At 47.5% G+C, this 17,840-nt stretch overlaps 1 protein-coding gene across 1 annotated transcript in view; it reads right to left on the bottom strand.

The window, feature by feature from the left end:
* Positions 1–701: 701 nt before the first annotated feature.
* Positions 702–17,840, bottom strand: part of LOC111962082 (histone-lysine N-methyltransferase SETD5-like) — a 29,164-nt gene continuing 12,025 nt past the window's right edge. Inside the window, 18 exon segments of the mRNA XM_070440784.1 lie at positions 702–3,391; positions 3,491–3,579; positions 3,900–4,027; positions 4,393–4,697; positions 6,860–7,366; positions 7,540–7,596; positions 7,816–8,096; positions 10,115–10,238; positions 10,453–10,710; positions 10,998–11,360; positions 11,470–11,619; positions 11,722–11,805; positions 11,995–12,304; positions 12,445–12,554; positions 13,701–13,818; positions 14,088–14,545; positions 16,577–16,615; positions 17,157–17,344. Coding sequence (XP_070296885.1) covers positions 2,729–3,391; positions 3,491–3,579; positions 3,900–4,027; positions 4,393–4,697; positions 6,860–7,366; positions 7,540–7,596; positions 7,816–8,096; positions 10,115–10,238; positions 10,453–10,710; positions 10,998–11,360; positions 11,470–11,619; positions 11,722–11,805; positions 11,995–12,304; positions 12,445–12,554; positions 13,701–13,818; positions 14,088–14,545; positions 16,577–16,615; positions 17,157–17,344 — 4,232 coding nt within the window. The 3' untranslated portion in view covers positions 702–2,728.

Genomic DNA, 17,840 nt, shown 5'->3' with positions numbered 1-17,840 from the left:
ATTATACATGTCAACGCTATTACACTCCGCTGSCCAAGCGTGGGCGCCCATACCCCGACCAGACACCCTTCATTACCACGCAGTGTTACAAAAAGGTCTATAGCCATTTCCCTATTTATAATTTTCCTATCTGTTCTTTCGTAGGTCTTCAATCTCCTATATGACATTGACTAAGTAGCGCTTTCGCACCCTGATAGGTTTTCAATGTGAAAGGTAGCGAGAGCGCCATCAGTCAACTTCACAAACGTAGGCTGGGTTTACACTTCACTAGGCGTGCTCCAGAGGCTTCCAGACTACACACGACACCGAGATTTCGGTGCATGTCAGAAATTGCAACTTTACGCAAGCATCCGTGACGTATTGCTAAGCACCCTAGCATCACTTAGTTTAAGCTAAGGAGATGCATGCCAATATTTCACTGTTGACTTCATTGTATGTATATAATTTCTTTCTAATAAAAAATGGCAGTTTAACATACTGTGTGGACATTTTTTCCTCACAGATTTGGGGGGTAGGGTATACACAACATACCATAGTTAGGGTGGAAGGTAGTCTAGCGGTTAAGAGCGTTGGCCCAGTAACCGAAAGGTCGCTGGGTCGATTCCCTGAGCCGACGTGTCCTTGAGCAAGGCACTTAATCCTAATTGCTCTGGATAAGTCTCTAAATTACTAAAATGTAAACGTAGGATTGTCCTTGCATGAAATATTAAAAAACTCAATGTATTTTATTACAATTAATTACATCTCTTCTGCTTTCTTTTGGATGGGGAGTCCAAATAGTTACCACTATGCTCTGTTTAAAAATCAAAACAAAAAAGTTAAAACTCACCAAAAAAAATAAAAAAATAAAAATGCACTGTCCCGTTTTGTTGAGTAKAAACAGATTTTCTGGACAGACTCAGTCATCCCAATCTGTCCATCGGTAAGAYCCAGAAAAGAAATATCATGCTGCAAATTTAGTGTACTATATTTTTCTTCGTACAGTTTAACACATTTTATACAAGTACACATGATCTTACATTCTCATTTGTTTCATTTTAGGGGTTTGTCTTTCACTTAAGGTGCTGGTAATATTGGGTCACAAATTTCTCTGAAGTCTTCGGTCAAACATTCATGTAACAAGTGAGTACCCTTTGTCTATGGATGAGGCAATAAGGTCAAGTGTCCGGTCAAGCTGACAAGTCCCTCTGTCCAAAACCTTCCCTTAAAGCCCCAGTGTGCTTCCTGGCTCCCCAAAGACATTTACTCCCAACCAAACTAGAACGTCCGAACGAGTTCCATGAAAAGTCCATCTTCCTGCGGTCTCGTCTGTCACGAGGAGACTACATCTCCCAGTGTGCATCAGCAATGTCATTTAACATTGATTAAAAGTCCCACTGCAGTGATCATGGCACATGACTTGAAAATCACACAGCGACGTTAACATCTTTTTGTTTTGGATTCAGTTGGTGAAGACCCTACTAAAATGGAGGTACAGCATTCTGTGGGAAGGGAAACGTCTTGAAGCAGCACTTGCGTAAAAAATAAGAAAACAAGGAGAACACAGCAGCTTTTTTTTTTTTTTTATACCATTCAAACAAATCCCGCCATAGATTATCCTCCTATTTTCTTAGGTGGCATACGGAATGCAAGGATTGGTCAGAGGGAGAGAAAAAAATATATTCTCAATACATTTTTCATAAAAAGAATCCGACAGGATTCAAGAGACAACAAACCCAACAACGGAGTAAAGAAAAATGAAGTATTCTGCTTCTTACTTCTCGCTCCAGCACAATAAAAGTTAACGATTACTAAGATGTATTTCTGGCAAAAGTCTTGATTCCAAATAACAAATGAGCTGAATCAACCGGGTGTGGAACATAACTGGATTTGAATGTAAATAACTTAAAGACGAAAACAACTGCAGCACCATGAATTACAAGATCTGTATGACTCAAGTACAATATAGCAAATCTACTGTGAAGTAGTAATACATCAAATAAAAAGAGTCATGTGGAAAAAGAAAAAGAAAAAAAAAGAGCAGAAGAAAAATCATTGAACAGTAAATACAGATCAAGAGTTTTCAGAAATTGGCTAAATTTGAGACACAAAAAACTGGAAATCATAAGGAATGATTTTTAGGCAGCTCTTATTTGCCACCCTCTGCATCTTTATAATGGATGATACACACATACGCTTTTGCTAGTATCGTTTCCCCTTTCCAAACGAAACACTGCAGGACTGACCCGGCTTCTAGCCAAATCCAAAAAGTAACCTTGACAAAGTCTCTGCTGAGTTACACCTGCCATCTCAGCATTATCAAATCCGGAACCAAAACCATAGGTACGCTTCTTTAAGAACAAAAACAAAGAATACACTTTGTACAGATAGTCGCGGTTGAGTTTCACCATCTACTTAGCCAGTTTTACACAGTCTGCTCACGTCAGGGCAATTTCAAATTACACATCTTTTTTTTGTTGAACATGTCTTTTTTCGCTTTTCATTTGATTCCTTGATGATGTTGAAGTTCCTCAATTAGCCATGTTTAGAATGCAGCAATTTATTTTCGGATAAAACAAAAAAAGACAGAAAATAAGGAGAAATCCATACAAGAAGCCAAGTCCTTTCTCCTCTTAGGTCTGTATATATCCCCTCCCCCGAGCCTAGTTTCTCCACAGGGTTTAAGATAGAAGGTACACAATTTCACACACACGCTCAAGCAAACAAACACACACACACACACAACATCCTAAAAGCTTCCTGACTGTGTCCTTACTCCTGACCCCTGTATGGGTGGGTGCTGGAACTGACTGAGGGGTGTCCCGCGCTGTGGGTAGTGTTGGCCGGTGGAGGACGCCAGGAGCCTGGAGCCGGCCTGCAGCACTGTCTGCCCGGGGCTGCCTGGTTTCAGGCTCCGGGACGCCTGCTGCTGGCTCAGTCTGGAGACGTGGTGGGACGCCGGGTTCCCCGCAGCACCGGCGCCCAAGTCTGTTTTAGGGTTGCCGTGAGCCCTGGAGCCAGGGGTGGGAGACCCTGACAACCCGCTGTTCAAGAGGCTGGCTTTTAGGTGGCTCCCGCCACTGTACACGTGGGACCCGTCCATACTGCTGCTGCCGCTCGGCTGGTGCAGGTTGCCTCCTGGCGGTCTGGAGGCCCCACACAGCGCCGAGTCTGCAGTGGAGGTGGTTTGGTTGGGGAAGGAGGACAGGGGGTTGAGGGGCTGTTGTTGATGCTGCTGCGAGGGGTCTTGAGACAGGCCGGAGAGGGAGGACAGGCGAGAGTAGAAGCCCTGGCCTGAGGGAGAGGGAGCCGAGGGGCTGTAGGAACCACGGAATGGAGAGGACACGCTCTGCTGAAGGAAGGCTGGACTGTCCACTGTCTGCTGGTGGCTCTCCGATAAGGGGGGCTGCACCTTAGAAGGAGAAAACACACAAAATACTTCCTGACACCCTAGTACAAAACCAGGCGAAACAAAACACTCAACTCTCGCAAATGACAAGGGACACCATACCTGGTGTGTGTAGACAGACGAGCTGTATCTCTGTGGGCTTTTCATGGGAGAGGCCAGGGGTACCGTCTGGATCTCATACCGGTCTGCATCTGGGATAAACATAACAGGACACAAGCTTAACAGGAGAACAGATGGTACATGCGTGCGCATTCCCCGAAACCTCGGAATCTGAAATKAATTTGGCAAATGTTGTTCCAGACTAGGCTAGATACTGTAGCTACATTTCAGACAAAAACTTAAGACGAGAAAAACCAAGACAAACCAGCCTAAACACRCCTCTATATTTCAGACTAGAGGTCTATGCTTTAGTCTAGTCTAAAATTGGGACGGGAGGACGTCTGGTCTGAATTTCCTACTACTTCATTCACGTGAATACTAGAAAAACGGGTAGTGAAAACGAGTGCAGTACCAGGGTCCTTGTCTGTAGCCGAGCAGTCCGTTCTCTTCAGCACACGGTCCATCTTGAGGGAGCCCCTCAGTACCCGCTCTAAGACACCCTGGCCCTCCCTCAGCCGCTCAACTGTCGTGGGCACCATCCTGGACCAAAGCAAAACACCAACACCGTCATGTACAGTATGTTCAGTCACACAGACACACACAAGGGGCTTATGTAGGACTCTATAAAATCTGTACAATATATTTGTTTTTTGCCGAATCCGTGTTAGTTTTTTCCTAAACTCAGTTWAAAAAAAWTWWWWTWATAGAAGAACAAACAAATTGGATGTTCCAAGTCCACAACAATGTTTAAACCACATCAGGATACCACTTTTGAGGTCTGGGGGATTTTTTGTTGTYGAGTGTAGTTACCCTTTAATTCAACTGSACACCAGCAAGACAAGTGAATGCTAAGTGACAGGGAACAAAGTGCTGTGAGAGGATGTGGTGCCAGTGTCTAGTCTTACCAGTGGCTGGTGCCTTCCTGAGCCCTGGACTGTTGCTGTGTTGACGGTCCAGGGGCGTGGGAGGTGGTGACGTTGTGGTGGTTATCTGGGGGGCTCACCTCCTCTATCTGGGGGATGGAGGAGTGGGTGGGGGAGGAGAAGGAGCTGTGGGGGGAGGCTGGGGGCTGCAGGTGGAAGGAACGGAGGCCTCCGGGGGACTTGGCGCTGGCACAGATGGAGCTGGGGCGGGTGTCCAGGGAGCTACCCCCGGGCTCTGGGTCCCTGCTGCTCCCCTGCTTTCTCTTACGGTACTCCAGCAGAGACACCTGAGTCGCCGAGGGAAAAGAACCATCCCTAGTCAGTCATATGTACAGCCTTAGTCCCATGACACACACACACACTACCACTGGTTGCATTGCGACACCAGTGATTACTCACCAGTACAGTATGGTCAGGGCGTCATGCATCAACTCAACTGTTAGACGACTTACCTTGAACGCACGTTCGCTTACACGTTATCAACGGACTGACCAAACATCCAAAATGTTACCAAACCCTGAACGGAAGAGCAACCACAGGTCACCGATCTACTACTTCTACCATCCTGGGAGTTCTATGGTGGGTCAACATCCTCGGTTGCTGTGGTTATCTGACGTGGATACAGAGGGGCAAAAATACAATACCTTGGCTGACAATTGGAACGAGTTGACTTTTGACAATAACAGACAAACAACGAAGCAATCCTGGGTAGCTTTATCACGCTCTGCCTACAGTGTCGGGACAAAACCCTGCTGAATGGCAAAGAAAATGGCTTTTTGTATCAGAGTATTGATACTGGCATCAATGTTATTACCAGAATCAGGAAGCTATCATATTCTAAAATGGGTTKTGTCACACACCACAATTCTGTTTTGACTTTTGAAGCCTTTGTTCTTTGTGGATAGTTAGTAACGGGCCAAAATTGAAACATCAGCACAGGCAACTTATCATTTTCAAATGAAACAACACAACACAAAGCAACCACTGCGAGGTAATAAACAAAACAGAAAAAGGGGGGAGGGGGGGGACGACAAAAACAGAACCACAGAGCACTCGCGTACGGTACATACACCCACACTCAAGAGACAAATGAGAACAGCCCGGCAGAAGGTCGTCATGAAACAGGCAGGAGACTCAAGGAGGGGACGGGGGGAGGATGAGAGAGATGAAGGCTGGCTGAATGGACAGTCCGATATCAKGGCTACCAGGAGGCCTCACCTAGACCCTTAGGACTTGAAGAATCGCCACACAGTAGGGTCTTCGGACCCGAGGACTACTGTACTTGTTAGGGGCTTTGGATTCTGCTTGGGCCCTTAGAACAGCTTCTCGGGCTCCAAAGACTACTTTTATGGACCTTCTGATTGTCCTTGGGCCCTTAGGGGTGCCTCTTGAAGGGGTGCTAGTATGGTTCTTAGATGGGCATTGGCCATACTGMTGGTATGGATCTGACTTGGGCATGGATCGAGGCTGGTGAAAGGGGAAGCGGGCACAGGGGGACAGAACTATGGATGAGATGGACCATAGACGAATGGCCAGTGAAGCCGACGCCAACAGGGCCTAGCCCAACCTCGGCAGCCTGAAGACGACACCATGAAGCATCGGGCTCGTAGCACGGCGCTCCGAGACGACGGGGTGACCATGTTTCTGATACAGAGATGTTTTGATATAATAGGTCATGTTCATGTAGGTTTCTTTTGGAAAAGGGGAGTTTGGGGCAGGGCTGTGTATGCGGATGCCAAACAATATTTACATGCACACTTCTAAATGGTATGGAAATATTCACCATATTGTGTACTGTCTTGTATTCACGTCTTACTGCTATAGCCTGGTAACCTGGCTGTCCTGTCAGCAGACTAACGGTTTGCAGGTTGGCCCTCTGCCTTGGTAGAAACAGTGGAAGAAAGACTTGGCAAAGGTTTCAGGAGGAGCATAGGGGGGAGTGGGAGGGTGAGGAGAGGGTCGACAGAACACAAAACCTGTTGGGCTAGCTGCAGTAGGAAAGACAGAATACACATAGAGAGAGAGAAAATGTGTAAATCATTCTAGAAGTACGGCATTGTTGGTTTCTAAAGACATGTATGACAATTGTTACCCCACGTCTATTTTGATTTAGTTATCATCTCGGCGTGGAATCACTGAGCCCACTTGATCTATTTGACACAAAGTGAATGGAAAACACAAAGCAAGGAAAGACTACAATGTCCGAGTAGCCATTCAGTTTCCACATACCCTACCACACTCAAAATGACTCTTTCACCCTCAAATTTGGACATTATACCAATAAGCATGTAGGCACTTCTTCCATACTACCACTACAGACATGATCTACCTAGCATACCGCCATTTGGGAGTTTCATTTAAAACACAAATATCTTTGTTAAAAACAGTACAATTTCTTTGGGGAGAAAAAAAAACAAAAGCAGGAAGACGTTGAGAGAGTTGGACTTGCCTTCTTTTTCTGCGGTGGGTTACTGGTGTGGTGGGGAGGGGTGCCGCTGTCTGGGTAGCCCCCGCCATAGTGCTGCTCGCCGTAGGGCGACAGAGAGCCAGGCCCTGCCTCCGCCAGAGGCCCTTGGCCACTCACGGTGCTGTAGAAGGACTCGGCCGGGGAGAAGCTGCCCTCCGATTGGCTGAGGCGCCTGTCGGTGGTGGCGGGGTTGCCCAGGTTGGCGTTGAGCGGGGAGCAGGTATAGATGAGGTTGAACTCAGTCCTGAAGCTCTGCTCTCTGGCCTGCTGGGCCGACTCGGACAAGGTGCCTGGCGCCAGGGGAGTGAGAAGGCCTGCCCCGCCCACTATGGAGGTCAGCGGCCCCTGCGTGTCGGGGGGAGGRGGCCCCGTTGCCAAGAGGAGAGAGAAGTCGTCTGACATGGCGGGCACAGGGCCATCAAGGCCCGAGGACAGGTTGGGGAACTGCAGGGCGCAGCGCGGTGTGTCAACGTCMGGTTGCAGACACGGCTACAGGTGGAAGAGGAAGAAGAGGGAAACAGGGTTACGAAACCTGTGACAAAGGAATAAACACCTGCCCTCATCTGTCCTGTGTTCCCTATCCATTGACACTAAAGCTAACCCATTTAGCCCCGTCTCCAGTGCTCTCACAGTTACTCTGGGTCTGTGGGGTGAATGCCTACCTCTGGAGAGATGGACTCTGGCCTGTGCACAGGAGAGGCCTCTGGAGATGATATGTTCTGGATGGGTAGAAGAGAGACACATGAAATACCATTAGAAACAGATAGATAGCACAGTGAAAACAACTATGTCTATGCACTGTAGCGTTGTACGCAGAAATGTCATATGTTCTGGTACCCCACTGACACACGCTCAGTATGTCCTGTGTGTGTGMGCGCGTGTTTGTGAGTGTATTTCTGTATGTCCTGTGTGTGTTTATMCGCCTCCTTCCAAAGTACCTCAAACTGCAGTGGCGTGTTGCAGCGGCTGGTTGGCAGCGAGGGCAGTGGCGAGTAGCCAGCCATGCCGTTGGACAGCCGGCGCTCCTCGTCGCCRTAGCAACCCAGCAGCGCGGCGTAGGAGGCGGGGCTGGGCAGCGGTTGGTCCGACGGCAGCGGGGGAGTGATAGGCGACAGGGGCCGCAGCAGCAGACCGTGTTCTTCTGAGCCGGGCAGAGGCGGCGCTGCCTCCACCTCCGGGCCATATATGGACCGCCGCTTCTTGGGGGGCGCCGCCAGTTCTTTTTTTTATTCGGAAAGAAAAGCAATAGCGTCAGACGATCTGCTGTGACAGGTGTCAGCGCACACCGATGAAAAAKATCTTTGTTTGGGGTTAAGTTCACTTAAAATGATGTACATGGTTGACTAATTAGGATAAAGTAAAACAATACCAGACTAATAATAGCCAACGCTAAATATTGGCACGACTGAGTAAGTGTGCTCGTCAACAGCAAGACTGCTGTACCGGACCCGGGTTCCAAAAACAATTTCAACTATTAGAAACCTTTCAAATGCTGCAGCTGTGCTTGGCTGACCTCTTGCAATTGAACAGAAAAAGAAAAAAGTCCCAAAAGTGCAAACATCGTCCACCTTGAAAATGCTCAAAGTATTTGAAAGACTWGGAATAGTATAAACCAGGTCTGTACTAAACTCAGCAAAAAAAGAAACTTAACATGTGTAAATATTTGTATGAACATACGATTCAACAACTGAGACAAACTCAACAAGTTCCACAGACATGTGACTAACAGAAACGGAATAATGTGTCCCTGAACAAAGGGSGAGGGGGGTCAAAAGTAACAGTCAGTATCTGGTGTGGCCACCAGCTGCATTAAGTACTGCAGTGCATCTCCTCCTCATGGAGTGCACTAGATTTGCCAGTTCTTGCAGTGAGAGGTTACCCCCACTCTTCCACCAAGGCACCTGCAAGTTCCCAGACATTTCTGGGGGGAACGACCCTTGCCCTCACACTCCGATCCAACATGTCCCAGACTTGCTCAATGGGATTGAGATCCRGGCTCTTYGCTGGCCATGGCAGAACACCGACATTCCTGTCTTGCAGGAAATCACACACAGAACGAGCAGTATGGCTAATGGCATTGTCATGCTGGAGGGTCATGTCAGGATGAGCCTGCAGGAAGCCCGCGTTACCACTCATGAAGGAGGATGTCTTCCTGGTAACGCACTGGTGTTGAGAGCTGCTGCAATGACAACAAAGCTCAGTCGACTGATGCACTGTGAACACTGCCCAGACCATGACCTCCACATCGATCCCCTCTCCAGAGCCAGGCCTCGGTGTAAACGCTCTGATTCCTTCACGACTAAAAAGCGAATACCGAATCACCCTAGTGAGACAAAACCAACCGACTGCGTGTGAGTGCACTCTCCGCGTCAACAGGACATCATTTCTTCGTCTTGTCACAGTCAGTCCCGCTTACTAGAAATTATCTGCCGCCGTCGCGTTGCTCATCCACACTCGCAAGTGTGTGACAAAGTTGTTGTAGGATCTATAGCTCGTGGTGGTGCTTCTTGAGACGCATGGACCTGCGTCCTAGAGCCTACACCGTAGAGGCTCATGGGGCACGGCACTCAACTCAGGTAAGCCTCCTCTCAGCCTGTTGCGGACAGTCTGAGCACTGATGGAGGGATTGTGCATTCCTGGTGTAACTCGGGCAGTTTTTTGTGCATCTCTGTACCCGATCCTGTGCAGCGTTGTTATTACACGTGGTCTCCACTTGACATGAGGTACGATCAGCTGTCCGTTCCTGGCCTTACTCCCTGATAGCCGTGTCCTGATCTTTATGCATCTCACAATACGGACATATAAATGTATTGCCCTGGCCACATCTGCAGTCTCATGCCTCCTTGCAGCATGCCTAAGGCCCATTCACCCAGATATGAGCAGGGACCCTAGCATCTTTCTTCTGGTTCTTCAGGATTTCAGAAGGCCTCTTTAGTGTCCTAAGTTTTCATAACTGTGACCTTAATTGCCTACCGTCTGTAAGCTGTTAGTGTCGTAACGACCGTTCCACAGGKGCATGTTCATTAATTGTTTATGGTTCATTGAATAAGCATGGGAAACAGTGTTTAAACCCTTTACAATGAAGATCTGTGAAGTTATTTGGATTTTTACGAATTATCTTTGAAAGACAGGGTCTTGAAAAAGGGACGTTTCTTTTTTTGCTGAGTTTAGATTACAAATGCTACTAGACTTGTTAGTAAACAGTGGACAAACAAAAAAAAAGACGTTTGTAGATACCGGCTTTGAAAGGGTTGGGGGTGGAGCTGCTGCTGTTACTTTGGTGGGAGGAGGTGGACTCGGTGCCGTCCTCCAGGCCTCCCGAGCAGAGCCCGCTCTCATCCTGGGCTTGTTGGATCCATCTCTGCACATAGGGGAGATAAAAACAGGCATCAGACAAAATACCGGAACACTGAATATCCTTCAAACCTATGATGGGTAGTGGACAAGTGTACACTTGGGATGCATCCACTTCTAACAGTTCTGTCCTTCTCAAGCACCCACTACACATCACATTATCCATGTAMCCCTTATTCCCCATTGACCCCAACAACTTCCACAACTCCCTCCACCGTTACCTTCTTGAAGGAGCCGTAGGTGGCGTCCACACTGACGGGCCGGCGCCGGCGCTCAGGGTTGAAAGGCGAGCCGAAGCGCACGTAGTGTTTGGGCGCTGTGCAGATGAGCGGCGAGGCCGCAAGCCCCGGCAGCATGTTGAGCGTAGTCGCMAGCACCGTGGGGTCGGTGGTGATGCGCAGTTGCCGCTCCACCGTGGGCGCCTCCTGCTGGACTACCTTGTCCAGCACTTTGTCGTTCAGCCACTCCGTCACCAGATACTGGGGGAGGGGGAGATCATTATTTGCAAACAAATTCTGGAAGACTCGTTACCGTCAAATTCTAAAAAGGGACTTTTTAGCGAGAAATTTGGGAATTATTTTTAACTAATTGTGGAAGAGACTTTTCAGTGCCAAATTCTACATTTGTGTATATTGGACTATAAATGTTGTAATACAAACACAAAAAAAACTCTACAGAGTTGTCCTGGTTCATTAAATGTTTAAGAAATTATAACGATTAAATACAAAACTAGATGGTGGTTGGAAGTCAGCCCCGTCCCGCTCACCTTCTTAGTCTTAGGCAGGTTGCGAAGGTTGCCCTTGTTCAGAGCACTCAGGCCTTCTCCGTCAAGKAGTTGCCCAGCTCCCAATGCTCCGTCCCCCAGCCTCAGCTCTGTCCCGGGTCCCCCCAGGGGACCCTCCTGCCCCTCGGCCACCACCGCCTGCTCCAGGGCCGCCTGCTGCAGGGCCAGGGCCTGCCGCTGGCGGCGGGCTCGCTGCGACGAGCTGGAGCGGTAGCGTGAGATGCGGCTCTTGGGCCGTGGCTTGGAGGAGCGGGCCGGGGGAGGCTTGGGGGGCGCCGCRAGAGGGGCCAGGAGGGGTGCAGTACACACCAGGGCCTTGTCTGCGTCGGCTGCTAAGGAGGGTTCCTGGAGAGAGAGATTCTGTTAGGGTGGGGGGGCAATATTGAAATTGGAAAATTGGTCACAAAGTTCAAAGAGAGAATGTGGCGGTAAGGGGGATGAAAGTCTGACTCACGGTGACGTAGGTGGCACGGCGGGTGCTTATCCCCACCCCTGCTTGGTGGGCCGCGGCGATAACCCCCGTGGGGTTCCCTCCGCTCCCCTCTACAGGCTCCAGGYCCTCCTGTTTAAACTCGTCTATGCCCCCTGCGCTGGGCGTCCTCTTCTACAGACAGAGAGAGTGGGTTACGAACTGCAGACTTACACTATGATTTGATAGTGACAGTGGGTGGGTTGGTTGATGCGACAGGAATTATGTGGCACATACCGGTCTACTGGAGATGAGGACTCCGTTCTCGTCCAGCTCTTCCTCCTCTCCTTCCTCCAACTTCACCCCATCTAGGAGTCCCTCCTGTAACACACATGCACACATTACTTTGTGATTGCGAAATGGCGCATTCATTTTCATTACACAGTGCACACACCCCTGTGTCTCTCTGTAGGAAAGCACCATATGAGTTGTAAAATCCTCTACAACCCACCCTGTCTCTATACGTACACACACACACACACACACATCTTTGCACCAAGACAAACACACCTCTGTGTCACTGTTGCCCAGGCTGACGTTGCCCTGCAGCGTCTCCCGGACCTCACCACTCTCCTCGGGCGGCTGGTTACTGTCATCTGACATCCCGAATGGTCCCTTGCCGCCACCTGGCCCCTCCATCTCTCTCCGCTGGGCCTTCCGCCGCCGCGTCTCGGCCCCCGTGGGTGCCGGGGGTTGGGAGGGCGGGGGCAACGACCCTGTGGCGTGGCAGAGCAGGGTTTCGCGCGGGCTCAGGTTGTGCTTCAGCACGGGGCAGTTCTGCTGGCTGCCCWTGTAGCAGGCACAGTCCACCTTGTAGTTACTGCAATAACAATACAATTATTTTTCGAGTGCTTTTCTAAAACCCAGATCTGATACTTTAGGGTCGAGATAGAGAAGAGCGAAACCGTACATTGTGCTGATATGAAAAAGTCTTTACAGATATACTTGATTGACACTGACCAGCTATTGAACTCGTAGTCAAAGCCGATGGTGACCTCGGCATCCTTGATGATTTGCGTGACGGCGTAGATACAGAGGTGGATCATGCCATCGGCGATCATATGCCGAACCTGGAGGGGACAGAAGACATTATGTATTAGCTTGGCTAGGACTGTATCCACTTCCCCCCTAGAACAGGGGTCTCCAACCTTTTCCAACATGAGAGCAACGTCAAAAAGAATTAAATGAAACAGGTCACAAGCTACTCATTTTTTCCCTAGCTTTCAAATAGGCACATTCTTCTCTTCTCTCCCCTGCAACTCTTCCCCGGGTCCTTACTGTACCAGAGAAAGCAGTGCACTGTTTTCTATCAATATACCTGGTAAAATAATGGTTAATGAAAAACTAAGGGGGGCATTTTCAAATCTGTGATGTATTATAAAATTGTGTTTTACTCAMTTGTATTTTTCCTGGTTTTAGATTTTAGTATTTCACTCACAAAATGWCAATTGTTCATAGAGAAACAACAAAATTGGATGTTCCGAGTCAATGGTTAAATCATATCAGAAGACAATTTTTTTGTTTAGGTCTGGAAGAAAACTACCAAATTGATTAAGTGTAATTCCCCTTTAATTGCACATCTAGCGAGTGAGGAAAGTGCCATCTAATGTGCCTGTCTAGTGATGGTTCTGTACTGCTGCTGCTCATTTCAAGGCAAAGTTCGCAAATAACAATAGATACTCATGATATACTTCTGCCAGGTAAGCCTACAATGCAGTTAACACTTCATTGAGAAGSTTTTGGGGAAAGCRCCACAGACAAACAGGGGCAACTTTTCTGGAACTTAATTGGCAGATATTGTTTTAGGTTTGGCTTTTTAAGCCAATGGGTGGCTAACCAGGGGTGGGATAATGTCAGTGTTGCGTTGATTAGATAGTAGCTTGCGGTGTCTGATACTTGTGAGATTGGTTTATGAAAGTTTGCGATGGAACACATGGAAAATTGCATTTAGGCYTACTTTCAGAATTGTTTGATCGACCTGTTGGAGACTCCTGCTCCAGAAGGGTGCATCTCAATAGGCATACACCTCCTCCTCTCCCTATCTCTTTTCCTTCATCTATGCTGATGTAAGAGCCCAGGAAAGGTGAGAGCTAAATTCACCTGGTCTGACATTTCAAATGAGTGAAGTGAACTAAGGAGAGGAGGGAGTAAGTGTAAACTATTGAGATGCACCCAATGCCTTTCTTGAAGAAAAAAACAAAAACAAGATGGCTGACCTCTGCGCTGGGTGTACAGGACCTCCGGATGAAGCGTGCGTCATTCCCAAATGTCCGCGCGTCCACGCACATCTCCACATCGTTGAACTTGGAGTAGAACAGCACGAAAGGGTAGGGCCTAGAAGAAGTCAAAATCATGTCAGAATTTGTATTTTTTTCATAATAATACATCCTCAATTTCCTTCTTAAAAACCATGCAATGGAGCAGCATATGAAAACCAAAATATTCCACCTTACAAATGTCAGATTTGACATCTTACAAATTAGTTGGATGCCACAATTTAGATGCCACATTTTTATTGGGTCTGCTTGAAAAAGCATGGAAGTTTGGGAAAGGTTTAGGGAATTCTGCAACCATATGGAGAAGTGTAATGAACAAATGCATACTTTTTGAAGAAGTGTCCGTTGACCTCAAACTGCTGTTTGAGCATGACCTTGCCCCGGTACTCGATGATCAGGGTGTCTGGCTCTAGATCCCTTGACGCACGCAGGATCTTCCGGTGCTTCTGCACGCGTGTCACCCGCCCCAGTTGTAACTGCATCTGAGAGCCAAGCACCGTGTTGTTGCACGCCAGCTCCGTTCGGTTAATTGTGTCCATGGCATTGGCCGAGGCGTTGACCTGGGCCGGTGAGGTCGTCGTTGCCGCTGGCATTGTATCGCCCACTACCACGCCSTCGGCAGCAACAGTAACGGTGGCGGCGCGGTGCAGCTGGAGCAGTGTCTGGACGTCAGCACTGTACTGGTTGGCCGTGGCCTCCTCGTACTGGTCCGTCCACTGGCGRATGCGGCTCTCCCAGCCCTCCGCTGTGGTCTCGTCCACTGCGCTGGCCTCCGTAGTGGAGTTCTGGGGGAGGGGAGGGGAACGTTTTTACTTCAGAGCCGTGTCGTGTTGATAATACTTATTTTTATTGTATTCACCTCCCTTCTAAAACCTTTCATAAATGACCATGTCAGGKGTACAACCCGTGTTTCTTCCCCTTAGATGAATGGGTTACCATGGGTGGGTGGTGCACTGTGCTCTATATCAACTTAACATATGATAATAAAATGGGTGTATTTGTGTTATGCTCAAAGGAACACGTCACTCAATGGAACCCTGAAGCTAACAGTGGCACTGATTTCTTCATCCCATTAGCCACTGCTGTGAAGTTTATCTATACATCGATATACAGTACCAGTCAAAAGTTTAGAATCACCTACTCATACAAGGGTTTCTTTTTTTTTTTGTTGCATTTTCTACATTGTAGAATAATAGTGAAGACATCAGAACTATGAAGTAACACATATGGAATATGTAGTAACCAACAACAAAAAAAGTGTCAAACAAATCAAAATATATTTTATATTTGAGATTCTTCAAAGTAGCCACCCTTTGCATTGATGACAGCTTTGTACTCTTGGCATTCTTTCAACCAGCATCATGAGGTAGTCACCTGGAATTAATTAAATTAACAGGTGTGCCTTATTAAAAGTTAATGTGGAATTTCTTTCCTTCTTAATGCATTTGAGCCAATCAATTGTGTTGTGACAAGGTGTGCCTTATTTAGAAGGCAAGGGTGGTATACAGAAGATGCACTAAAAGACCAAGTCCATAWTATGGCAGGAAGAGCTCAAATAAGCAAAGAGTAACAGTCCATCATGACTTTAAGACATGAAGGTCAGTCAATCCRGAAAATTTGAAGGACTTTGAAAGTTCCTTCAAGTGCAGTCACAAAAACCATCAAGTGCAATGATGAAACTGGCTCTCATGAGGACCACCACAGGAAAGGAAGACCCAGAGTTACCTCTGCTGCAGAGGATATGTTSAYTAGAGTTACCAGCCTCAGAAATTGCAGCCCAAATAAACACTTCAGAGTTCAAGTAACAGACACATCAACATCAACTGTTCAAAAGAGATTACGTGAATCAGGCCTTCATGGTCAAATTGCTGCAAAGAAACCACTAGTAAAGGACACCAATAAGAAGAGACTTGCTTGGGCCAAGAAACACGAGCAATGGACATTAGACCGGTGGAAATCTGTCCATTGGTCTGATTAGTCCAAATTTTAGATTTTTGGTTCCACCCGCCGTGTCTTTGTGAGACGCAGAGTAGGTGAACAGATTTTCATTGCATGTGTGGATCCCACTGTGAAGCATGGAGGAGGTGTGATGGTGCTTTGCTGTTGACACTGTCAGTGATTTATTTAGAATTCAAGGCACACTTAAACAGAACGGCTACCACAGCATTCTGCAGCGATACGCCATCCCATCTGATTTGCGCTTGGTGGGACTATCATTTGTTTTTCAACAGGACAATGACRMAAAACACACCTCCAGGCTGTGTAAGGGCTATTTGACCAAGGAGGGTGATGGAGTGCTGCATCAGATGACCTGGCTTCCACAATCGCCCGACCTCAAACGAATTGAGATGGTTTGGGATGAGTCGGACCGCAGAGTGAAGGAAAAGCAGCCAACAAGTGCKCAGCATATGTGGGAACTCTTTCAAGACTGTTGGAAAAGCATTCCAGGTGAAGCTGGTTGAGAGAATGCCAAGAGTGAGCAAAGCTGTCATCAAGGCAAAGGGAGGCTACTTCGAAGAATATCAAATATATTTTGATTTGATTAACACTTTTTTGCTTACTACATGATTCCATATGTGTTATTTCATAGTTTTGATGTCGTCACTATTATTCTACAATGTGGGGGTGGGGGAAAAAACGTTTAATGAGTAGGTGTGTTCAAACTTTTGACGGGTACTGTATATAAATGAACTTCACAGCAGTAGCTAATGGGATGAAGAAATCAGTGCCACTGTTAGCATCATGGTTCCATTGAGTGACCGTTGACTGGTACTGTATAACTAAACAAAAGATCCTCGGGAAGGAATTCATCTTACCTTCATCCTCATGGACTTTCTAGAACCCTCTCTGAAGGCCTGTAAAGACAGACACTCATTTACACAACGTTTCAGAGTCTACTCACAGCGTTTAGACAACATTCAGAGGGTCTCCTACTCACAACGTTTAGGCAACGTTTCAGAGAGTCTACTGGTCAAGATTCAGCTAAATAATGTAGCAAAAATAACTTTATGCTACTAGAAAAAGACTGCAACTTCTCTCTTGGCCTCAAGAGGTATAATTGGCATATTCAGCCTTAAGAGCAAGTTAAAACAAGGAACTTTACCATCTTGGTCCTCTTCCTAGCTGTGGGTTTTGCATTTGCTCCCTCAGCCCCTTTTCACACTTTGCTTGTGTGGCAATTGGCACACTTGGCCATTTTCCCCATACTATTGGTGTCTTTAGCAAGGATACTCTTGCCGTCGCTACCGCCTGCATTTAGCCCACATGGTGGCTGGCACCTTCCGCTAGCACATCATTTGGCACTCTTGCCTGGCATGTCTCGCATTTCACACACACTTAGGACTCTATGCTAACTGTGCTCTTTTGAGGACTGTGCTCTTGCGCCAAAGTTCCTACCTTTATTTTCTTGCCCTTGGGCACTCCGCGGGCCTTCTCCGTGCTCTTCTTCCTCTTCTTGGACTTGTTCCGCTTGACGCGGTTGACTGTGAGCGTGATGCTGGTGGGCGTGTGCTGCGTTGCTGTGTAGGACACCGTGGCGGGCGACACTTCCTCGTCGCCACTCTCCGTGGCGCTGCTATCGCCCACTAGAAGCGCAAGAGAGACTTGAGCATTCACAGGTACTTGGCAAAGTTAGTTTCCACCTGGGCACGCCAACAGTAAAGACTTAGGGTTGGTTTCCCGGACTAAGATGCTATTTAAATASAGATTCTGCATTGAACTTTTTAGACCAGGCCTAAGGGTGCTTTCACACCAAATTGGTTTGGAACRTTTTTTCCGAACTCTGGCGCGTTTTCTCCCTTAGTTCAGTTCGTTTGGACTGGTGTGAACACTATCCGCACTAGGGAGCGCACTAAACACACCGTGGTTCGCTCAAAAAGGGTGATCTCGGTACGATTCCATTTGTACTGTGGTGTGGTTCGCTGCAGGTGATCATGCAGTCCGGACCAAACACAGTAAAAGAACCAGAGGTTCATTCAGTATTATTGGTTGTTTGATTGCGATAATTTGATCAAATGCATGCAGTGCCTTAACATACGGTGAGTAATATCACATTTATGAGCGCATCCCATGCAGATTCAT

The sequence above is a fragment of the Salvelinus sp. IW2-2015 genome, linkage group LG1 (genome assembly GCF_002910315.2).
Source record: "Salvelinus sp. IW2-2015 linkage group LG1, ASM291031v2, whole genome shotgun sequence".
NCBI classification, from domain to species: Eukaryota; Metazoa; Chordata; class Actinopteri; order Salmoniformes; family Salmonidae; genus Salvelinus; species Salvelinus sp. IW2-2015.
The sequence above is the reverse complement of the archived record's forward strand: the minus strand, read 5'-3'. Positions and strand labels throughout refer to the sequence as shown.